General features: G+C 45.1%; 1 protein-coding gene across 3 annotated transcripts in view; it reads left to right on the top strand.

Moving 5' to 3' along the window:
- The first annotated feature begins 12440 nt into the window (after positions 1–12440).
- Positions 12441–24655, top strand: part of Mlxip (MLX interacting protein) — a 56130-nt gene continuing 43915 nt past the window's right edge. For 2 of the 3 annotated variants that reach the window (XM_058579842.1, XM_046446112.2), the window contains exon 1: positions 12442–12964. In XM_058579842.1, coding sequence (XP_058435825.1) covers positions 12552–12964 — 413 coding nt within the window. In that variant the 5' untranslated portion in view covers positions 12442–12551. Of the gene's footprint in view, positions 12965–24655 lie in introns of all 3 variants that reach the window. The other variant, XM_046446111.2, reaches the window with a different exon arrangement.

Here is a 24655-nt window from a genome sequence, read left to right as displayed (position 1 = left end):
GGGTCAGGTGAACCACTAGACGCTCTTTCTGTGGGCAGGTATTATCAACCACCTCGTGCAGGTCCAGCTCATATGGCCAGGCAGAGCCCCAGTCTAAAAGCCACACCTGGGGCTGGGGCTGGGTCTGTAACTCAGCGGTAGACCTCTTACCTAGCATGTGCAAGACAAGCATGTGTCTCCCTATATTTATTCCCCGCATCATAAAAAATAATAAAAGAGCCTTACCTGACACATACCTCAGGCCTGGGCTCCAGCAGGGACATCAGTTTGCTGCTTTCCTGACTTTGGGAGCCTTTGTCCTGCAGGAGGAACTCGGGGAGGTGGACATGCTGATGGACTGCAGCCTTGTCTTTGACTTAGAACTGGGCATCCAGTCGCTTGTGGTGTAGCCAAAACCAGAACCTTCCCTGGGCCCTTTCCTCCTAGCTGAGACTCCCCTCCCCCTTTGACTTTTTCTTCCCCTTGTCCGGTTTCACTTCCTCTTCCAGCTGAAAACTGGCCCTGGCCCTGGGTGAGCTTCCTGGATACAGTGGGGAGGGAATATTGTTCTAGAAGGTCTGAGCCAAGTCTCCCTACAGAGCTGACCTGGAGGCAAACACTCCTTTTTGTTCCGTCTGCCTCTCTGACCCACCCTGATCTTTTTCAACGTTTTTTGTTTTGTTTTGTTTTGTTTTTACCAGAATTGGTCGCTCAGCTAAATTAACTCCTGATATGGAAAGTTCAGACAGACAAAACACAAATCACAGGGCCTTGTTTGCTTAACGGAAAAAAATAAAAAGCTTTAGCTGGCTGGCATATCACAGTTTCTGTCCTCCCTGCTATCTGTCCCCGTCCAGACTCATCTCTCTGTGGATCTCTGCCACCCATGTCTGCAGTCCCTAATCTCTGCTCTCCCAGTCATTCTGTTTCACTTTCAATGTCACTTGGCATCTCTGTCTCTCTGGAGCTGAGTGACTTCTGCCATCTGCATCAAAGAGCAGTCATGCATGAGAGTGGAAAAGGAAGGCTTTATAGGCATTTACTGAGCACTGTCTGTGTGCTGGACCCTGAGCAGCAATGACTCAAAGGTGACCCTTCTCTCCTGGGCAGAAAGGTGCCCTGGCGCACTGAGAACAGTGCCTAGCACAGTTTGGGAAAAGGGAGACCTGCGTTTTGATGGCAGGGGTCAGGGGAGCTCCTAGGATGGTGGATGAACTCCAGGCTAAGGAATCCAGTTTTCCTGTTGACGTGAAAGAGTGACTGATGGTTTCTGAGCCAGGGCTCTGCTGGGCTAGGGATAGTGTTGCCAGCCAATAGCATGGAATTGAAAAAGGCCACCCTGGAGGTAGGGACAGGGCAGCTTAGAAACTGGAACAATAGGACAAGCAGGAGGCCAGCTTTGGCAAGAGGGCCCTTGTGCCCCTGAGTGACATGTTGAAAGCAATCAGTATTGCAGCCAGGTGGGTGGAGAGGGGACTGGTGGGCTGGGGGAGGCAGGCTGAGAAAGCTCAGCCCCAAGTCTAGAGCAAGCCAGTGGTGTCATGGAGGTCTATGGTGAGGCTGACGATAGACTGCAAATCCTAAAGGCCAAATCTAACCTCCCTTCCAAGCTCTTTTGGGTGAGGAACACACGTTTTACTCCAAAGACTCGGTCGACAACCCTTGGCTTTGTCCAGTTGCATTTCCCTCTTCTTCCACTAGGGGTCGCCCTCATTCAGGCTCTTTTAAGTGAAGCCAGCGATTCTGGGTTAACCAGACGTGTCCAATCAGTACGGTTCCACCCCCAGGCTTCTGCCATTGGTTCAGAAGTGGGCACATGACCCACAGTGGTCCAATGACAGTCAGCCCTGGGATTTCTGTGGAACTGGTGGGGAAAAGTCCAGTTGGAGCATGGTGGGGAGGGGGCTCACCGAGGTGTGAGCTGCTGGGGCTGTCTTTACCCATATCCAGGGAAGACTGATGATGAGGCCAACACAGGAAAGAGTTGAGTGAGTGTGAGCTTCCCGACAGTAACTCTTGGGCACTGTGCTCCAGCCGACCCTGAAGCCAGCCCTCCCCCTGAACTTTTCAGTTTTGTGAGATAATAAATACCCTTGAATGGTTAAGTCAGTTTACACTGGGTCTTTTCCCCAGGTGAGCCCCCACCCTCCATCCCAGGGCTCAAAGGGTGTCCTTGACAAATCCAGGAGCCCTTTCTATGGGAAATGTAGCTCAGACTCCTGACTGAATGCCATTCTCTCTGAGGAAGTTTCTGTCCCTTTCCTAAGTCACTCCCTTTTTAGTGCTCCCATGTGTCAAGGACTTGGAGATTTCCCAGCTGATGACAAAGAAATAAGCAGAGGGTAACATGGGCCTATTTTGGACCTTCTATAACCTTCAGCTTCCAAAGCTCCACCTTTCCAGAGCTGTGTGACCTCAGGCAAGTATCTTAATCTCCGCAGGCCCCAGTTTCCTCATCTGTAAAATGGGGAGTATAACAGTGCCTATACTAGCATTGTTGTGAAGCTTAAGTGTATTAATATACATAAAGTTCTCTGAACAGGTCCTGGCACACAGTAAGTCTCAAATAGTTGTTATTTTTATTGCTATTATAGTTATTATCACCAAACACATGTGGAAGTCCAGCTCTGAGGTCATGAGGCCAGGGAAGGAGAAGAACTGCCCATCTCTAGCTGCCTTGAACTTGCCTCTCAGAGTCACATTTTGCTCCCGGAAGACCCACCTTTTCTCCAAATGATCGACACTGGAGTTGTCCACATAGCACATCTTAGATGAGTCAGTCCTTGTGGGATGAGTGGAAGCCCACCAGAAAACAGGCAGAGGGAAGCCGTTCCTGGCTGGGGAAGGGCCTGAGCAACACATCCCTGACCCAGGCGCTGGCCGCTCAGGGAAGCCACCCACAGAGTGCTTCAGGGCCCTGGTCTCCGTGGAATGGCCCATTGGAGACTCATTTTTCCAGCTCTTCACCAATGTTCTCTCCAAGGGCTCTGGGGAGAGGCCTCAGGGAGGCAAGGACAAAGATATGGTGCCAAGTCTGTAGATCCTGTTTCCCTCTGGGATACCCCCTGAGCCACTGGAGCTTGGAGGATGCACTGGCAGGCTTGGGGTCCACAGTTTTCTCTTTCCAGACCTTGGCAGAAATAGCAAGCTGCTTTGCAACAAAGAACCTCAAGAGGCTCTTAATCCTGCTCCTTTCTCCCTCGGGCTCCCAGGGCGATGAGCTCATTTGACCTGCTTGCAACCCCGAATGGTAGCTTAGAGCAGAATATCAGTCTCTCCATTATACAGAAAAGAAAAACCAAGGTCGGGGAATGACCATAGGGACAGTAAGGAGGGTCTAGAAACTAGCCTGTCTTCCTCTAGATCAGAAATTTTATTGAAATGCAGCCATACTCACTCATTTACATATTGTCCCAGTCTGCTTTCACCATACAACTGTAGAGTAATTGCAACAGAAACTCGATGGCTCCTGAAGTGAAAAATATTTACCATCTGGCCCTTCACAGAAGAGGTTTGCCAACGCTTGCCCTAGACTACACTTTCCTGTTGAAAGAATAATAACAATTACCTCTTATGTGCTAGGCACCATGCAAGACTTTACTGAAATTTTTATTGACATGTAAGGATATAGCCCAATGAATATTTTTTTTTTCTTTTGTAGTGCTGGGGATCAAACCCAGGGCCGCAAACATGCAAGGCAAGCACTCTGCCACCGAGCTACACCACCAGCCTCAATGAATCTTCATATATACCCTAACACAACTGCTTTACATTATCACCACCCAAATCAAAAAAACAGAGTATCACCCCCCAAAGTCCCTATCCTATCCTCCTCCAGTCACTTCCCCTCCAAGGGTAGGTGCTACCCTGACTTTTCTCCTTGCACATATTTATTTTGCCTGGTTTTGAGTTTTATATTCATGGAATCACAAAGCACAAGCTCATTTGTGTTGGTTTTTGCAGTATCCGGGACAGAACTCAGGTCTCTCACGTGCTAGGAGAGCTTCCCTCCACTGAGCCACATCCACAGCCCTCATCACATGAGATTCACCAACATTGCTTCATGTCATTAGAGTCCATTCATCCTCATTGTTGGAGAACATTCTAGGGGGCCAGTATACTCCAGTGTACTTACCCACTTTTCAGGTAGAAAGGACCGTTAATAATCCATGCAAGATCCTGGACCTCCATGATCTCATTGCACCCTGACTTCTATCCTGAGAGAGGGACAGATTCAGAGCTTCATTTTATAGATGTGAAAACTGAGGCTTGAAGATAATGACCAGCAAGTGGAGAGCTGTCATTAAAGGTGTGTTTACTGTCCTGTTAGATTCTGGCTTGAAATCCCACCGTGGGTATACACAGTCAGCCCCGTGCACCTGAGGATGTGAAACTTGAAGACTCAGAGGACCACAGGGATTTAAGCATCCTCGGATTTGGCATATACAGAGGTTCTAGAACCAATCCCATCTATATGGAGGAATGAATGACCTGTACTGTATGGTTCCATTTATATGAAATTTCTATAAAAAGCAAAACAGTGGAAACAGAAAGGAAACCCTAGTTTTCCTGAGGCTGGGAACAGGGTTTAACTGTGAAGTGCCATGAGGGAATGTTTTTGGGTGATGAAACTCCAAAACTGGATTGTGAGGATGATTGTACAACCACGGAAATTTATTAAACCTCAATGAATTGAACATTTTAAATGGGTGAATTTAAAGGGATGTAAAATATACCCCCTTAGCCAGGCACAGTGGCACATGACTGTGATCCCAGCTACTCAGGAGGCTGAGGCAGGAGTTCAAGGCCAGCATCAACAACTTAAGTGAGATTCTCAACAATTTAGTGAGATCCTGTCTCAAAAATTACAAAAATAATAATAATAATAATAATAATAATAATAATAATAATAATTGGGGGATGTAGCTTAGTGTTAAAACGTGCCCCTGCCTAGGTTGAATCCCCAAGCACCCCCCCCCCAATTTTTTTAAATTAAAAATAAATAAATAGTACCTCTCCAGACTATTTTTAAAATCCCAAACCCACACTCCTCTATTTCTTCACACACCTGTGCTTCAATTTCCCTATCTGAAGACAGGGTTAATGTCGGCTGCCCTGCCTGCCTCCCACGGTTGTGTGGGGATGAGGAAGAGGAGGATGTGTTAGGTGTCCTGGGCAAACCATCAAGGAGCCTACCATCAGGTGCTCTCTGTAAAGGCATCGGGGTCTCTCTGGCCAGAGGGAACCTCTGGAATTATCGGGATCCTGTTTGGCTTTGCGTATCCGCCCTGCCGCCCGCTCAGGCCTGCCGAGCCACGCGCGGCGGATGCACTGGCCCTGAACTCTTTCTCCGAGTAGTCCCCAGAGGTGGCCGCTGCCTTTCAGTTTCTGCACTTGTTTATTTTCAAAGGGTCATTGCCAGACCGCGAGGCCACCCCTGCCCTTTCACGGTTTGTTTTATCCAGGAGATTTCAGGAAGAGAGAGAAGAGGTACAGAGGCCAGAAACAAACCCCTCTGTCAGCCCAGAACTGCAGAAGGCCCAGCTGTTAGGCTCAAGGACAGGCACTTGGGGCAGGTGGCTCAAGGAAAGGTGGAGCCAGAACAGTCCCTGCCCCAGAACACTTTATAGGATTTATAAATGGGAGAAACTATTATTGTTAATAACAATTACAAACACACAACAAGTGATGCTGGAATAACTGGATATCTGTATGCAAAAATAATGACCTAATTAATACATTGTACCTTATTGCAACTGCACTCAAAAGAGACCACAGACCAAAATGTAATACACAAATCTAAAAATTCTAGAGGAAAACATAGAAGAAAATCTTTGTGACATGGGGTTAAGCAAAACTTTTTTTTCTCTTCCTTTTTTAAAAAATATGATAGTGGAATGCATTACAATTCTTATTACACATATAGAGCACAATTTTTCATATCTAAGCAAAACTTTTTAAAAAAATTTAAATTTAAGGGCTGCGGTTGTAACTCAATGGTAGAGCACTACCTAGCATGTGTGAGACACGGGGTTTAAGTATCAGCACCGCATATAAATAAATAAAATAAAGGACCTTTGACAACTAAAACAATATTTTAAAACATTAAATTTGCTGGAGTTGGGGCTCAGTAGTAGAGTACTCACCAAGCACGTGCGAGGCCCTGGGTTCCATCCTCAGCACCACATAAAAATAAATAAATAAAATAAAGGTATTGTGTCCGACTACACCTAAAAAATAAATATTAAAAAATTAAATTTAATTAACTAATTTTAGTACTGGAGATTGAATCCAGGGACTCTCTCCCACTGAGCTACATTCCTAGCCCTTTTTTTTTTTTTTTTTGGTTTTGAGACAGGGTCTCACTAAGTTGCCCAGACTGACATTGAACTTGTAGTCCTTCTGCTGTACCTCGTGAGTTGCCAGGATTATAGGCGTGCACCATGGTACCCGGTAAAGCTGGGTTGGTTCGTTTGTTTTTAAGATATGATATCAAAGCAATAACTGCAAGAGGAAAAAATGAATAAATTAGACTTTATTAAAGTTAAAAACTTCTCTGCTAAATACACTGTATAGAGAATGAAAAGACAAGCCTCAGACTGGCAGATCAATTTTTGCAAAACACTTATCTGACAAAGGAATTGTAACCAGAATATATAAAAAACACTCAAGACTCCATAATAACAGAGCAAACATCTCTCCTCATGTTCAAAATATTTGCATGGACATTTCATCAAAGAAATTGTATGGGAAGTAAATAAGCACATGAAGGATGCTGAACATCATTGGGCATTAGAGAAGTGCAAATTAAAACCACAGCGAGATCCTTGATCCACCTGGTAGGATGTTTAAAAAGACTGACCATGTCATGAACAGTCTTGCAGAGCAAGCAGAACTTTCACGCCCTGCTAATGGAATGTAAACTGTGTGACCATTTGGAAGCCTTGGGTAGATTTTGGTGGCACAAGCCAGCAATATCAGCTGCTCACGAGTCTGAAGCAGGAGGATTGTACATTTGAGGCCAGCCTGGGCAATTTATCGAGACTGTTTCAAAATAAAATAAAAAAGGCTGGGGATGTAGCTCCAAGGTAGAGAACTCATGTGTGTGGTCCTGGTTTCAATTTAAGAAGAAGAAGAAGAAAGGAGGAGGAGGAGGAGGAGGAGAAGGAGGAGGAGGAGCAGGAGGAGGAGGAGGAGGAGGTTTGGCAGATTCTTATAAAATGAAATATAAACTTACCCCATGACTCAGTAGCCCCACTTCCAAATATTTACCTAAGAGGTAAATAGATGGGAATGTTCACAGTGGGCTTATTCATAATCACTAAAATTTAGACAAAACTAAATGGCCCTTTCCTGGTGAATAGAAAAACTATAGCATATTCATGAAATGAAGTACTACTCGGAAATAAAAAGTAATGAACTATACCCAGCAGCTCGAAAGGCTGAAACAGGAGGATTGCAGGTTCAAAGCCAGCCTCAGCAACAGTGAGCAACTCAAGGAGCAGCTAAGCAATTCAAGGAGATCCCTGACTTTAAACAAAATACAAAATAGGGCTGGGGATGTGGCTCAGTGGCTGAGTGACCCTGAGTTCAATCCCCAGTACTAAGGGAAAAAAAAGTAATGAATGACAGAGACATACAACAGGGAAAGACCTCAGATGCATTATGCTAAGTGAAAAAAGCCAGATTGAAGGCACTTATTAAATGATTGAATGATAATATTGATTGATTGAAATGGGGCTCATGTGGGTCCAGCTGTCTTTTTTTCTTTTTTTGAGTACTCTCTCCCCAGTCTTTTTATGTTTTTATTTTGAGACAGGGTTTTGCTAAAATGTCTGGGGTGGCCTGGAACTTGCAATCCTCCTGCCTCAGCCTCTTAAGTCACTGGATTACAGGTGTGCACCACTACGCCCAATAAGGTGGAGGGATTTCAAGTTTGAGGCCATCCTGGGAAATTTAGTGAGACCAGTCTCAAATTAAAAAAAAAAAAAAGAGTTGGGGGATGTAGCTCAATGATAGAGTGCTTGTCTGGTATGTAAGACGCCCTGGGTTCCATTCCCAATACAAAAGACTCTGGAACTGTGTGCAAAAAAATAAAGAGCATTTTATGAATGATCCCTTTATATAACCATCAAAAACTTAGGGCCATATACTCTTGTTCCAGGCACTGTTTATAAAGTCCTTTACATACATATATTTTGACTCAGTCCTCCTGCCAACTCTATGAAGTAGATATTAATTACTCCAAATTGTGAGAGTTTTATCCCAGAATCCCTCAACTTCCACTGTCTTTTTACTGAGGGGCACATAGCTAACAATGAGGCTTAGCAGGAATTTCAAACTCAAACACCCATGGCAACCAGGCAGGTAATGTAAATAAGCCCAATAGACCAAGGCATTAGGGAGTGGGGGGGGACTGGGGAAAACTTCTCAATACAGACTTTATTTGGAGGGGACAGTTGCTCCTGGGCTCCAGCAGCTACTAGGGGAAATAAGGGCCCAGGGTTGTCAGATAGTCTGATCGTTTGAGAATGTCCTAACAGTCTAGTTTATATGAAATGTCAATGATTTTTTAAATGTTAACAAATAGCTGGATTCAATGCCCCACACCAATGACTCAGAAGGAGGAGGCAGGAGGATTGAAAGTTCAAGATCAGACTCAGCAACTTAATGAGACGTTGATTCAAAATTAAAAAAAATAATAAAAGACAGGAAATGAAGTTTAGTGGTAACACACCCCAGGTTCAATCCCCAGTACTGAAAAAAAAATGTTAGCAAATAGTCAATAATTTAAAAAAAAAACATGTAGATGTTAGTTAAACGTATATTCTCTCCTTCCTCCTTCTCCAAAATCACCCCCCAGGTGTAAGAGAGCAATAAGCAGAAGCAGAAAATCCATAGCTAGTGAAATCAGGCATTATCTGCAGCCCTTGTGAAAGTAGGAAGGAGAATGGAGGAATAGAAATGAATTTTGCAGGGGGCTGGGGCTAGAGTGCTTGTCTCCCATGCAGAAGGCCCTGGGTTCAATCCCCAATCCCCAGCAACACACACACACACACACACACACACACACACACACACGAGCACACATACACACAAAAGAAAAAAAAGAAAAGAAATAAACTTTGCAAGCGGGGTGTGGTGGCACCCAACTGTAATCCCAGCAGTTCAGGATCACAAATTCAAAACCAGCAATTTAGCAAGACCCTAAGCAATTCAGTGAGGCCCTGTCTCTAAATAAAAAAAGGAAAAAATGAACTTTGCAAGGTGGAGGAAGGTGGAGGAAGATAAAACCAAAGACCTGCAAAAGCAGATCCCAAGGAGATGCTGGTCAGGCCTCTCCCAAGATCCCAGGGAGTCTCTAGAATTGGAGGCACCTTAGAGGGCAGAAAGAAAGGACTAGGGAGGTTGTATGGACTAAGGAGGTTAGAAGCCCATGTGGGACAGAGGGTCTGTCAGGTTCCCAGCCCCAGCGGGTCTAGTCCTGCTGACTGCCTCTGATGGTAGGGCTCCCTTCTGGAGAAACCAAATCAGGGAGGCTCCAGAGTTGGGGGTGGTGGTGCTGAAAGTAGAGAGGAAGGGAGTGACCACAGACAGAGAGCAGGGCGACAGCAGCAGCAGTGGGCACAGCAACAGGAAGTTCATGGCCCCTTCCCCAGCTTTGCTCTAGGGATTCCACAGCCTTACCCATGCTCTCCCAGAGGACAACTGGAGGTCCTTTTCTAGATGGCTCGAACTCCCCTCCCGTCAGAAGACTTTCAGACACCCACATTTAGCCTTCTTTCAAAAGGCTGCTGGCCACACACTGACTCAGCCATTGATGGGCCTTACTTCTGCCATCACATTGATGATGCTGGGGTTATCATAATGGCTCCTTTCCATACTTCTTCTTCTTTTTTGTCAATAGACTTTATTTATTTGTGTGCGATGCTCTAAAGCTTCCAATATGAAGAGAGTTCATGTTGAGGGCAGAGGGAATGAGGGTATAAACAATGTAGGGAGCAAAAGAGACTTCAAATAGCTGGGCACAGTGGCTAGCACATGCCTATAATCTCAATAGTTTGGGAGGCTGAAGCAGGAGGATGGCAAGTTCAAGGCCAGTCTCAGTAATTTAGTGAGACCCTTAGCAGTTTGGTGAGACTATGTCTCAAAATAAAAAAATAAAAAGGGCTGAGGATGTACCTCAGGGGTAAAGTGCCCCTGAGTTCAATCCCCAGTACTATGAACTCAAAATAGTTGTGGGAATAAGAGTCAATATTGTATTCATGAAACAAGACAGGATGCTCTTAAGAAAGTTTAAAAAAAAAAAAAGCATAATTTAAACTTTTAGTAAAATTTCCCTAAAAGTAGGTCAAAGAAAAAAATTTCAGAAAATATAGTGGGCCCTCTGTTTTTGTGGGTTCTACACTCAAGGATTCAACTAACCTTGGATTAGAAATATTTGGGGAAAAAAATCTGCATCTGAGCCAAGTGTAGTGGCACACAGTGAGACCCTGTCTCAAAATCTTGTCTCAAAATATAAATTCAAAAGTGCTGGGGTAGAGCCTCAGTTCAATCCCCAGTACTACAAAAAATAAAATCAAAGCAAGCAAGCAAGCAAACAAGCAAGCTAAGGCAAACCAGAAGCTGTGGCTCATGTCTGTAATCCCAGCTGTTTGGGAGTAATGTCAAATTTGGGTAATGTCAAATTCTCAAGTTTCAGATCAGTCTTGGATAGCATAGCAAGAGCCTATCTCCAGGGCTGGGGATGTGGCTCAAGCTGTAGCGTGCCCGCCTGGCATGCATGAGGCCCAGGTTGGATCCTCAGCACCACATACAAACAAAGATGTTGTGTCCGCCGATAACTAAAAAATAAATATTAAAATTCTTTCTCTCACTCTCTCTTTAAAAAAAAAAAAAGAGCCTATCTCCAAAAAAAAAAAAAAAAAAAAAACCCAAAAAAGGTAATATTATCATCTTGAAGAATTAAAGGGTCCCTTCATCTGTAACAATCTTTAAAATTCAAACCATACACAAAAATATAAAGAGGAAATCAAAGTGGAATTTAGTTATTATATTATCACTAATTATACTGACAACCCCCTCCTCTGAAAAAAAAGTTAAGCAAATGTGGGCAGGAAGTGAGGAAAGTGAAATACTGGAACAATAAAGGTATAGAACTCATCAGTGTACAATTTGGATCAAGGGCACACAATATGATGGGCATGTAGCTCAGTGAAAGTTTGTGTTTAACATACCAGAGGCCCTAGCTTCATCCCTAGCACCCCCTCTCCCCGCCAAAAAAAAAAAAAGCACAAAATATTTTTCGTGGTTGAAATAATGGAAATATTGAAAATGATCTTAATGAATTATAATTTAATTATATTACTATTATCAGTTTGTGATACTGGGAATTTAAAGGAGGGGAGCTATACCATTAAGATATGCCTCTGGCCCTTTTTATTTATTTTGGGGTCCCCCTAACTTGCAGAGGTTGGCCTTGAACTTGCGATTCTCCTCCTTAGCCTCCTGCGTAGCTGGTATTACAGGCCTGTGTGTGGAGCTAAGTCATAATCTGGGAGATATTCACTTCCTAGATCTTCTGGTAGACTTCTCCTTCCTCTGGCGCACCGATAACTCAAGGTAAATAGTTTCCCGCCCCCAGGTTAGGGAGCCGGAGAGGGAGAAGAGGAAAAGAAAAAAATAAGCCCCAGAGCAACTGAGGGTTATATTCCCAAGGTGAACCATTGTTACAGTTTGACAGAGAAGAAAGCTATGGCTCAGAGTTTCCCCTTTTTGGAATTACATAGGGGCTGGTTCTGCGGTCAGTCTCGAAAACAACCCCACAGTGTTTTGAGCTGTACTGGAAGGAGCAGGGCTCCGGTCCAGCTCTGCCACTCAGAGCTGTGGCCCTGGGACGGCGCCTTGACCTGGACCTCTGCGGATGTCAGGTCTCGTGAGAAGGGCTCCCGTTTTTTTGTGCACATCTGGGAAATCCCTTCGGTACTCAGCGACAATAAAAACGAAGACTGTAGCCGCAGCAGCACAACAGCTCGGAATGGAGCTGTCTAGGACCCAGTTCCGGGCCCCGCAGGAGAAAGCCGGCAGAGGAGGAGGAGCCCCACCCCCACCCCCACCCACCACGTGGAGCTCGGGTTTGGCCCGCAGCTAGGCGGCCGGGCGCTCTAGCCAGCACTGGGCTGCGCGGGGCGGGGCGGGGGCGGAACCCGAACAGCCAGTGGGCCAGGTTTCTGTTAGGCCGAGCCACCCTCAAGGGGCGCGGCCTGGCCCCGGCGTCCGGGGGCTCTCGGCCTGCCCCAAGGGGTGGGGGTAGAGAGGGGCGGGGCAGGAAGGCGTAGCCCTTTTTTTGTCCTCCTAGATAAGGAAAAGTTCCCTTGCGCCTTTAAGAGGCCGACGCGGGCATCTGATTGGTTGAGGCGCGGCAGTGACGTCACGCCGGGGTCGGCGCCCTACCCCTCCCTCCCCGCCGCGCGCTCGCGGACAGTCCGCGCGCGGGCTGGGCCGGCGCCCCTCAGCCTAGTAGTCCCGCGTCTCCCGGACCCCCGGGGGATGCCCGCGGTTGGGCTTCCCTCATGGCCGCCGAAGTCTTCATGTGTTCTCCGCGCCGGCCCCGCAGCCGGGTCCGTTCGGTGCTGCTCAAGCCCCAGGTGCCTGAGGACGACGACGACTCGGACACGGATGAGCCGTCCCCTCCGCCTGCCTCCGGCGTGGCCACCTCGGCCCGGGCCCACGCGAGCGCTGCGCCACTGCCGCCCCGGGCCGGGCCGGGCCGCGAGGAGCCCTCGCGCCCCCAGCAGATCATCCACAGCGGCCACTTCATGGTGTCGTCGCCGCACCGCGAGCACCCGCCTAAGAAGGGCTACGATTTCGACACGGTCAACAAGCAGACGTGCCAGACCTACAGCTTCGGCAAGACCAGCTCCTGCCACCTGTCCATCGATGCCTCGCTTACCAAGCTCTTCGAGTGCATGACCCTGGCCTACAGGTGGGACCCGGCGACCTTCGCGGACCCGGCCGGGCCCCGTCTCTCACCGGGGCCTTCCTTAGACAAAACGAGCGTGGAGGGCTGGGACCCCGGGGGTCCCTTTGGCTCCACGCTTTCCCTTTGGGAGGGAGTCCCAACGTTGTGAGAGGCGCCGCGGTCCTGGCCGCTTCCCCTGTCATCAGTGCCTGGGTTCTTCCGGCTTCACATTCCCCATCCAGGCCCCCCCACTCCAGTGTCCCAGGAGCCCCCCATCTCGGACCAGAAACCGTTGTAGTAAGGCTGCACCTTGTGTTGCCCAGCTCTGTCGACCCCTTCCCCAAAACTCTTTGTGTTTCCAACAATACCTAGCGGTGATTAAGACCACCTGTCCAGGGTGTCTGGGGCGCTGGCTCCACTATTTAATGATTGTGTAACACCTTGGAGCCTGGTTCCTCCTTTATAAAGAGGAGATGACGGTCGTATCTGCCTCCAGGGGGCTATTGTGGGGATGGATTGGATAGATAAAGCGCTTATTACAGCCCTGTACAGCTCCATTAATGTTAGCTACTTTTGGTATTGTCTGTGCACCTGGAGTCTGGGCCTCCTCACAATCTATTTATTGGGTAGCCCTTGGGGAGGGCCCTGGGTGCTCCTAGGAAGACTTTTGGAGCTACAGCGGTTGGAGGTGCAGTCTGTTCTCCTGGCAAGTTGAAGGGTTTTCTGGGTGTCCCTGAAACATTAGATGAGGGAGATGTCAGTGTTTAGGGCACACATCCCAGATATCATCCTGACATGTGGATTTGGCTTTGAGCAGACATCTCTTTTTTCAAAGTCACAGAAAGAAATACCTGCCTCTCAAGGGTTAAGAAGTCTTTCCACTCTTCTCTCCCTTCCTCAGGTTATGTGTTAGGCATTTTCTTCAGGTGACTTTTCTCACTCAATCATAGAACTTCTTTGCCCTGGCTGCCTTGGCCTGAACAGCCCAGCCTTGCACAGAACCTCCTCCACCCCCGCCACCCCATGGGATCCCTACAGAATTGAATCTCTTGCATTAGTAAATGCAGTGGCCCTGGCTCACTTAGCTCTGCTTCACAGGCAGCACAGGCAAAGTTTCCTATGAGACTCCAGTAACACTGTAGAGAAGAGCAGAAATATTTCCCTCTCCTTTATTTATTTATTTGTTTATTTTTTAGAAGGTACCTTGCTGTGTAACCACGCTGGTCTCAAACTCTTGGGTTTAAGCAGTCTTTCTGCATGAAAGACTTTATTTTTTTCTTTTTCTTTCTTTCTTCCTTTTTTTTTTTTTTTAAAGAGTAGTGATCCCTGAATAAATCCAAGTTAAAACATTATTTACCTGAATTTAAAATGCTATATACTTAGCTCTGGATGGCATTTTCTTCCTCTGGAATAAATGATTAGTCTACCTGTTCCTTTGTTATGTTGCTGAGACAGACCCCTCACCCCTGTTTCCTCTTATGAAGGTTTCCCTGATGGCTTGTTCCATATTTCTTTATCCTATTCCCCTGACATGGCACATTGGTCAGTCTCTGCTCTGATTCTCAGGTCTTGCCAGTTTGAGCTGGCACTGAGCCTAGAAGATGTTCTGTTAAAAAAAAAAAATGGCATTGATGTTGCAGTTCTGTTCACCCTTCAGTCTCAAATTTTGAGAACTTCCATTGGAATTAAAGCAACTAGATCACAGCATAATCTATGAGAAAGCTTTTTCAAACAAAACCAGAGGTGAAAGACAGGAATGTGTCTTATTAAGAAAATTTAATCCTCTACTTTAATATAAACTTCTGCATGTACAGTGAAAGAATGATGCTTGAGTCACAGGAGGCGCAGGCTTGAAAGCTTCAAGTCAGGTCAGCAAAAGGAAAATTAAGCTAGTCTCCCCTTTGCCCTTTGTTTAGATAACCTAAAGGCTTATTAAATAACACCAAAGAATTTCAGTAATGGCTCCCCCCCCTTCGTTTCTTTCAAAAATATTTTGGCAACTGGCCACTGCTCAGTTACCTTTTTTGATTGCAAAATGCACCACTAGTTTGGTGCTTACCTTGATTTTCAGAGCTTCTAGCCCCCCTAGCTCTCTTGCTTTTCTTGCTGTTCCTTATGCCTGAGTTCCTTCTACTGCCACCTAGGTCTGTCCACCACCAAAGGTCCCCTGCTGGGATCTGCTTACTAATTTTTCATGAAGATACTCTGCATCTCTGTGTGAGGCTCAATTTGGCTTTTCCTGAACTTAGTTGGCAGTGTGGAATTTTGGTAGAGATTGACAGAAAAGCTGGGGAAAAGGCAGTTTTTGACCTCAGCTCTTTTGCTGTGATTACCAGATGACTTTCAGAGAAGTAAGGTTGAGGTGGGGGACAGGGAGGAAAGAGACTCAGCTTCAGAGCTGGTCTGACTTCCTGTTCAGTGGGGTCAGAGCCTTTACTGCTTTTCCTGGTTTCTTCTGTACTTCAGCTGAGAGGAATGTCAGCTGGAACTGCTCTTCTATGTGACTGTTTCTGTCTTGGGTCCTTCCTAACTTCAGTGTCCTGGCTGTCCCCTGGCCTCTTGGTTCTAGCTGCCTAACTCTCCCTGGTACACTCTGTGCCTTTTTTTTTTTTTTTTTTTTTTTGGCTTCCTGTTAGCTGCTGCCTCCCAGCTGTTTCCAGCTGAGGTTCACAGTCTTTGGGGAGGAACCAAGTGCAGGGGAAGTTGTGGTTATTTTTCACCCAGTTCTGAGAAGTGGTCTAGCGATCACGAACATGGTCTGTTCCAAAACAAGAGAGGCTTTAACTCCTGAAGTCTGACCAGGGCTGACTTTGGTGGGGGAAATATGGTATTTGGGGGACAGAAGACAGTGTGAGCAAGCCCAGTGGCCTGCCTGGTGACTGTGCCAAGGGGATTCCATTTTCTTTGTAGCTGGCTTTAAAATCCATGGCCACCCACTCTGAGATGCTGAGTAGCCCTGTGGCAAAATGTCTTGATTTGGTCCTAAAATATGTGTTCAATTGTTAGGATATCTTAGAGGGGAAGAAATTGCCTCTACCCAAGGCAAAATTGGTAGGTGGTAGAGGACATGGAAGAGCTACAGGTGGCTTTACTTTCCTAAGCTTTCCTGTCTGCTGCTCTGGAATGGGGTGGCTAGAACTTTTCTGCAGGGTGGAAATGAGTATTAACTGAGATATGTCTGTGAATGTGCCTGGTATCTGGCAAATAATAGGCAAGAGGAGGTTTACCCATCTGACTATAGCAGGTGGAGCATGATGGAATTTCAATTCTGCATTCTCATTCAACTGACATTTTTCTAGGATCCCAAGTTTCTCATCTATAATCAGAAAAAAAAATGTATCCAACTCGTGTCTTTTAGGGTGGTTTTTAAATGTCCACCTAATAAATACTAAACAGAAGCATTCTTGATTTGGCTGAGTCCTTTCTAAGGCTCCACAGTGGAGCTATGCACTCTAGAACATAGTTCATGATTCTTGCCCTCTTAACATTTCAAGGAATGTCACACATGTACATCCCCCACACAGATTCTGAACACATCTAGTGTGTAGCTTTTTGTGGTCAGTTTTGGTTTCACTTTTCTACTTTTTAATTCCTTGCAGGGAACCTTGGTATGAAGTTTTCAGAAGGTAGAAGATACTCTTTTCATGTGTTTTAAGATAAAAATAGCTTTCTGGAAAACAGCTTTCTGCTTAAGTGGATATTGGAGGAGACATTTTGACTAAGAGCTGTAAGGTAACCTTGGTATGTAAGTTTTCAGGATGTGGTCCCCACACGTGTGCCCGGTATGGTAACCCTTTGTTCGTGGCTTAAGGAGGGAGGCTGTATCAGACTTGGGAATAACAAGGACTGAAGACAGAGCATTATGTCCTCTAAAATTTTAAGTTTCAAAGCAGCATCCTCTTTCTCTTGCTCCTCCCCCTCCTCCTCCTTTTTTGGCAGGGTACTGGAGGATGAATCCAGGACCTTGTGCATGCTGGGCAAGCATTCTACCACTGAGCTACATCCCTAGCCCTTTTAAAAATTTTTAAATTCTGAGACAGGGTCTTGCTAAGTTCCCCAGGCTGGCCTCAAACTTCCCATCCTCTTACCTCAGCCTTCTGAGTAGCTGGGTTCACAGGTGTGTGCCATGCCCAGCTGAGTTTTACTCTGCTGCTTCCACAAAAAAGTTAAGGTATTCTTCTTCTCTTGTTCTGTCTTTAACCTTTAATTATTGGATAGTGTGCACTAGCTGCACATGGTGGCACATGCCTGTAGTCCCAGCACTCTGGCGTCTGAGGCAGGAGTATGTATCCCTTGAGTGTAGAAGTTGAAGACCAGCCTGGGCAGCATAGCAAGGCCCTGCCTCTAAAAGGTGGTGGAAGTATAGTTACACATCCCTGTAATCACAGCGCCTTGGGAAACTGAGGCAGGAAGATCACAAATTCAAGACCAGCCTGGGCAACTTAGCAAGACTCTGTCTTAACATTTAAAAAAAGGAAAAAAAAAGTTGGGGATGTAGGTTAGTGGTAGAGCACTTGTCTGGCGCGTACAAGACCCTGGGTACAATCCCAATACCACCACCATCAAAAAAAGAAAAAGGTGTGTGTATGTGTATATGTGTTTGCACATACAAGCACTGAGATGGGAGCTGTGGCTACAGAGATGAAAATGTCAATCTCTAAAGGAGTTTCATAGAAGACTAGTTGTGGGACAGACACAGCAATGACAGCAGTTAGTAAGGGCTGTAACAATGTGAACCAGGTCTAATGCCTTGCTGAGGAAGTGTCTACACTGTACTGAGAGTATGTGCAATGCTATAACTAGTATCTATGTGGACAGTTTTGCTGACATCAGTCAGGTTCAATGCTTATCTCCCCTTCCCTGTATTAACTGTCAAAAGTCTTGGATTCTCTTTCCCAGTGGGAAGCCCCACTATTCTTCTTACCTATTTTCTGCCCTTCAGTAGTCCAGAACCAAATTTCTATTTTTATGTAGAGGTTGAGTAGTTAATTGCTAGCTCAATGGAAGGGCAAAGAATGGTTGATAAAATTGGGGAAAGAGAGTCTGAAAAAAGAAGTTAGAGGACTGGGGTTGTAGTTTAATAGTAGAGCACTTGCCTAGCATGTGTGAGGGTTTGATTTTCAGCACCGCATATAAATAAATAAAATAAAGGCCCATTGACAACTAAAAAAATATTTTAAGGAAGAGAAGAAGTAAAAGGGTTTATTTGGTAGGGCAATATAAGAAAACTCATACTAACTAAACAGCTGCTATGTTGTAGATTCTTTCTATGATTGTTTTTTTTTTTTGTTTGTTTGTTTTTTTAAATTGTTTTTGTTTTAAGACAAGGTTTTGCTAAGTTATCCAGGCAGACCTCAAACTTGCAATTCTGCCTCGGCCTCCTGAGTACGGGGGATAACAGGTGTGAGCTGTGGCACCTGATTCAGAAGTTTCTTGGGGGAAACGTTAAGCACCCAATCATGGTATGAAAGTCTTTTAAGTTCTTTTCCCTCATTGGCAAACCCACCCCAGGGTTATATTGATTATGCTGAGTGTACTGAGCTCCAGGGGGCTGTAGCAATAGAAGGGCCCTGGTCAAAGAAAAGTCTATACAGTGGATTGTGTCCTTGTTTTTTCCCCTGCCTGTTATAATTCCCATAGGAGGATATTATGGAAAGTCAATAGACTTTTTTATTGTTGCTGGGGATCAGAACCAGGGCCTCAGTGCATGCTAGGCATGTGCTCCACCATGGAGATACAATCCCAGCCCCAATCTGATTTATTTTGTAGGGATATAGAAGCTAATGAAAAATTCAGAGCATGAGCGCCCCTTCTTCAGATTTCTTTTTCTTTCTTTTACTTTTCTTTTTTTGATTCTAGATATTGAATCCAGGGGTCCAACTATGTCCCTAGCCCTAGCCCTTTTTATTTTTTATCTTATGACAGGGTCTTGCTAACTTGCTTTAGGCCTTGATAAATTGAGGCTGGCCTTGAACTTGTGATCCTCCTGCTTCATCCTTCCAAGTTGCTGGGATTGTAGGCATGTGCCATGACACCCAGCCCCTTCCTGGAAATTGAATAAACTCTTGGGTATAAAATGTGCAGTCTAGAAGTCCTGTGTCTCCAGTGATTCTTTTTTGTCTTTTGTTGGAGATCCCTCATCTATGGTTAGAATTCCAGGTCCCAGGACTGGGTTTAGACAGGGCTCTTTGGGCTGTGTGCCTATAGGATAGGGGTTTATTGAAAGGATCAGGCTGGGCACAGTGGCACACACCTGTAATCCCAGCAATTTGGGAGACTGAGGCAAGAGGATTGCAAGTTCAAAGCCAGCCTCCACAATTTAGCAAGACCCTTTCCCGCTCCCCCCCCCCCCAAAAAAAAAAGGGCTGGGGATGTAGCTTAGTGATAAAGCACCCCTGGGTTTAATGTGAGAACTACTGGAGGGCAGCGGAGACTGGTGCTGGTCCCTGGCAGCCTTAGTGGTCAGCAGGGGTGATGCCCCTCTTTACTGATGGACCACCATGCAGTCCTCGCCTCCTCGTAGGCACCACTTTCCTTGGTGATGTCATTCCTGCTGCCTGTTGGCACTCTCACCTGCTGCTGTTTCTTCTCTCTGCTCCTCTGCTTACGGGAGCTTCCATGTCTGCCACCTTAAGCTCCCTAGGGCCTGTGTTTTCACATGTGGACCTCACTCAGAGTTTCCTGTTATTACTAGTGCTCTTTGCCAGTTGTCTAATTAAATTAGCCCTGTAGACTCCAATTCAGACATTTGAGGGACGCTGACTGGCTCTTTCTCTGAGCAGAACCTCACAGGCCACAGCATATGTTTGGTTGTGGTCTTCGCTTAGCTGCCCCAAGCTCAAATGCTTATTCCCCCAACAAGTATTCATTGGGCCTCTTGTGTTCCAGGCACAGGTCAGCTGTTGGGGACACAGTAGTAGACAAGACAGATTTATCATCTCCCCTCATGGAACTTCCACTCTAGTGGGAGAGTCAGTCAGCAAATCAGATCTTGATATTCTGAATGCAGCCAAGACCATAAAACAAAATGAAGGATAGAAGTGATGGGTACAGGGAGGGTGGGCAGATACTTTGGACTGCTTGGAAAAGACTTCTGAAGAGGTGACATTTTAGATTAAACCAAAACATGTGTGGCAAGTAGGAGGCAGGCATGGAAGGAAGCAGCCCAGGTTAGAAAGAAGGCCAGCATGATGAGGTTGAGGGCAGATGGGGTGTAGGAGATAAACCTGAGAAGGCAAGGGAACTTGTTGGTTGTGGTGGGGAGTTAGCACATTTCTCACTGTGCTGGGAATATTAATTTGTCTTCATCGAGCAGCTCATGGTGGCTCATCTGTAGATTAGTTCACAGGAAACTAGTAGAGTAGTCTCTAGGGGGCCAGAGAAGCGAGGATCCCAGTTGGAGGCCGTTACTCTCTGTTCTGGGACACTCCGTGTCAGGTGGAGTGTGAGAAGTGGATGGACTCAAGGTGGTCTTTGGATTTGCTGGTGAATTGGACCTGGGGGGGCGAAGGAAAGCAAGGAGTTAGTGATGACTGGGCATTTTGGGGCCTGAGCTTCTAGAGCCATGACTGAAATAGGGAACCTGCATTGTGTGGCTGGTATATTTGTGCTGAGAACACCTCAGTGCAGAAAATTTTGTTGCCCAAGGCTTTCCTGACAGCTGGGACTTGGGCTGTGTGACAAGGTATGACAAAGGATGAGAGGGGCTGTCAGTGTGGGAGGCCCAGGTCCATGCACCTGGGTTCCGTCTTCTGGCCATGCTGTACCATCTTGTCCTCTTCCCTTTGATGTGCCTCCTGAGCAGGACATTGGATGATTGGATGGGTGGTGGGGCTTTGGGGTTTGAAACTTGCCTTCTGAACAGAAGGGTTTTTATCCTGTGATCTGTACTACCGTAAATCTTGAATGTTTTTTTTTTTTTTTTTTAACTCAGATGGGTGTGGTTATGTATAGGAATATAGAAACAGGATTCCTTGTTGTTAGCCTTTGATTCTCAGACAGAGTATGCAGAATCCCATTTGGGTAATAGTGAAGACTTTACAGCTCATAAAAAAAGAGTAACTTAGTAAGATCCTGTCTCAAAAAATAAAGGATTGGGGATGTGGCTCCATGATAAAGTGCTTCTGGGCTCAAGCCCCATTGCCAAAATGAGAATAAAAACAAATAAATAAGTACAAAATTTAAAAGGCATGCATGAGGCCCTGGGCTCAATACCTTACACCAGAAAGAATGAAAGACTTGTGCATTTTATTCTATGCAGTTCCTACCAAAACCAAAAACCAGGGACAAATATTAAACTGTAGTTGGTGTTATGCATGCTAAGATGTTAGGGATGAAGTGATGATGTACTCTGTCTACGTTCTACTCTGAAATGCTTTAAATTAGTGTCTCACAAACTTTTTGGTCTTGGGACTGCTTTACTCTTTTTGTATATGTGGGCTATATCTTTTTCTTTTTCTTTTGGTATTGAGGATTGACTCCAGGATGTTTTACCACTGACCTGCATCTCCAGTCCTTTTTATTTTTAAATAATTACTGCAATTGCTGAAGCTGGTCTCAATCTTGCAGTCTTCCTGCCTCAGTCTCTTGAGCAGCTGAGAATGTAGGTCTGCACTACCATGCCTGGCAGGTTATATCTATATATAACCATATTAAAAACCAACTCTGAGAAAAATTTAAACTATTTATTAAGCACTTAAAAAATAAAGTCATTAGCCAGGCATGGTGACACACACCTGTAATCCCGATAGCTCCAAAGGCTGAGGCAGGTGGATTTGAGGCCAGCCTAAGTAATTTAGTGAAAACCCTAAGGAACTTTATAAAAAGGCCTGAAGATGTGGCTCAGTGGTAGGAACCCTGGGTTCAATCCTCAGTACCAAAAAAATCCCAAGCAAACTGCAACTACTTGTCTGGAAAGCTGTACCGCATACTCTGCAGTGAATGAGCATTAAAGACAAAGAACTTCTTAGTATTACTTTGAAAATAGTTTTGAGGGGGCTGGGGTTGTAGCTCATTGGTAGAAAATTTGCCTAGCATGTGTGAGGCACTGGGTTTGATTCTCAGTACCACATATAAATAAGTAAAATAAAATGTCCATCAGCAACTAATAAAAATAAAAATAAAATAGTTTTGATATCGTGGGCTCCTAGAAGGGTCTTACGGTACTTTGAGAACCACTGCTTAAATAAAATAATATGGATTGATGCAAGGACTGATGGATTGTGATGAAGGAAGTATGTCAGAATGTTAACATAGAGGCGCTGGGGATGTGGCTCAAGCGGTAATGTGCTCGCCTTGCATGCGCAGGGTGCTGGGTTCGATCCTCAGCACCACATAAAATAAAGATGTTGTGTCCACCGACAACTGAAAAATAAATATTAAAAATTTCTCTCTCTCTCCTCTCTCTCTCTTTAAAAAAAAAAAAAAAAAAAAAAAAGAATGTTGACACAGAATCCAGATGGTGGTTACATGAGTGTTCATTGGATAATTCTTTCAACTTTTCAGTATGTTTGAAAATGTTCATAACATGTTAGAGAAAATGAAAAAAGCATCATATTTTAACGAATGTCCATTGTGACTTGATCAAAGAAATATATACTTTAAAAATATTTAGCTGGGTGTGGTGGTGCAGGCCTGTAATCCCAGCGGCTCAGGAGACTGAGGCAGGAGGATTGAGAGTTCAAAGCTAGCCTCAGCAAAAGTGAGTTGCTAAGCAACTCAGTGAAACCCTGTCTTTAAATAAAACACAAAAAAAGGGCTGGGATGTGGCTCAGTGGTTGAGTACCCCTGATTTCAATCCCTGGTACCCCCCCCTGCAAAAAAAAAAAAAGAATGAAAAAAAAATCCAAGGTTGGGAACTGTAGCTCAGTGGTAGAGCACTTGGGTAACATGCAGGAGGCCCTGGGATGGATCCCCAGCACCACAAAAACTAAAACAAAAGCAAAAAACAAAACAATTGAAAACAACTTGAAGTGAAACTCTGATACATGGCTACAACATGGATGAACCTTGAACATTATGGGGAGTGAAGGAAGCCAGACACAGAAGGACCACATATTGTGATCCCATTGATATGAACTGTCTAGAGTAGGAAAATCAACAGAAATGGAAAGTGGTTACTGGGGGCTTAAGAGAAGAGAGAATGGTTAGTCCCTGTTAATATTTTTGTTTTGTTACAATTTTGTGGTGTTGGGTATTGAACCCTAGGTCTTGTACATATAAGGCAAGCAGGCAAGCACTCTACCTCTGACCTACGTCCCCATCCCCTGGATCCCTAGATACTTTTTTTTCCTTTTCTTTTTTCGATACCGGGGATGCTTTACCACTGAGCTGCATCCCCATCCCTTTTTGTTTTTTATTTTGAGACAGGGCATAACTGAGTTCCTTAAGGCCTTGCTAAGTAACAGAGGCTGGCCTTGAACTAGCAATCCTCCTGCCTCAGTCACCCAAGTTGCTGGGATTATAGGAATGTGCCACTGGACACAGTAAGGGTACATATTTTTGAGGAGATGTTGAAAATGTTGTAAAATTAGAGTGGCAATGGTGTGAATATACCAAAAGCTATTGAACATTTTTAAAGGTTGAAGTTTATAGTATGTAAATTATAAAGGGTGAAGTTTATGGTATGTAAATTATATCTTAACAGAGCTGTGGTTTGTTTGTTTGTTTAATATTGAAACAATTTAGACTTTCCACATTATTTTTAGGGAATGTGACTTGGAAAGTGCAGGATCAGATGGTCTTAAGAATCCTAACTATGTCCATGTATGGAACCATGATTCTGTATCTTTACTTCATACATGAAAGGGAGGAATCATCGGGGAAAGTGACCTTCTTTGAGACTTTCCCTATAGATCAAAAGTGGCTTGAGAATTGTTTTCTGCATGTGCACTAGAACTTGCCAAATTACCCTCTGTAAAGTTTTCCTGTTAAGACCTTTCTCCTCTTAACATTGCTTTATCTGGGTTAGGATTACACGTAAATCCCCATAAGGACCAGGAAATAAAATGGGCCATCTGTAAGTCCAAGAGGACCTTTTATATATTTTATTTTCCTATTTTTGATAAAGTCACAGTTATAGAGAAATACTTACTATGAAAACCATATGAGTTTTAAACTGTTTGGCTTGGCCTCAGCACTGGAAAGGCGCTAGAGAGTGACCTGTGGGGCAAGGCAGAGTTTGCTCCAGAGGACAGCCATCACCCACCTCCAGGTGATTCTTGGTATTTTGAGCCCAGTGTTAGAACATCTTCATATTTGAAAAGCTGGAAGTAATCTTGATTTGGGGGGATGAGGGGTTCTGGAGATTAAACTCAGGGCATGGCACACACTCTACCACTGAGCTAGAGTACTCCCAGCCCCAGAAATCTGGATTTTTATGTGAACTCTACTTTTAAATTTGATTTGGTACAATTTAAGGTTGGATCTAGTGTAAAGCGAGGCTGGCCTAAGAGATGGCAGTAGTGAAATGTGGAAAGTGGAAAACAAAAGAGAGATAAAGACAGTGTGCCATGAGCCAGCTCTGGTACAAGGACAGTTTTTTAGGTGTTGCCACTGCTATGTGTACCTTCAGCTTTGTTCACAGGACCATAATCATCCCCCCACCCCTGGTACTGGGGTTTGAACCCAGGGGTGCTCTAGCACTGAACTAATCCCCAGCCCTTTTTATTTTTTATTTTTAGACTGGGTTTCACTGTGTTGCCCAGACTGGCCTCA

The sequence above is a fragment of the Marmota monax genome, unplaced genomic scaffold (genome assembly GCF_021218885.2).
Source record: "Marmota monax isolate L192 unplaced genomic scaffold, Marmota_monax_Labrador192_F-V1.1 WCK01_AAM20220418_F8-fsc00092, whole genome shotgun sequence".
NCBI lineage: Eukaryota > Metazoa > Chordata > Mammalia > Rodentia > Sciuridae > Marmota > Marmota monax.
This window is presented reverse-complemented; position numbering and strand designations above follow the sequence as displayed.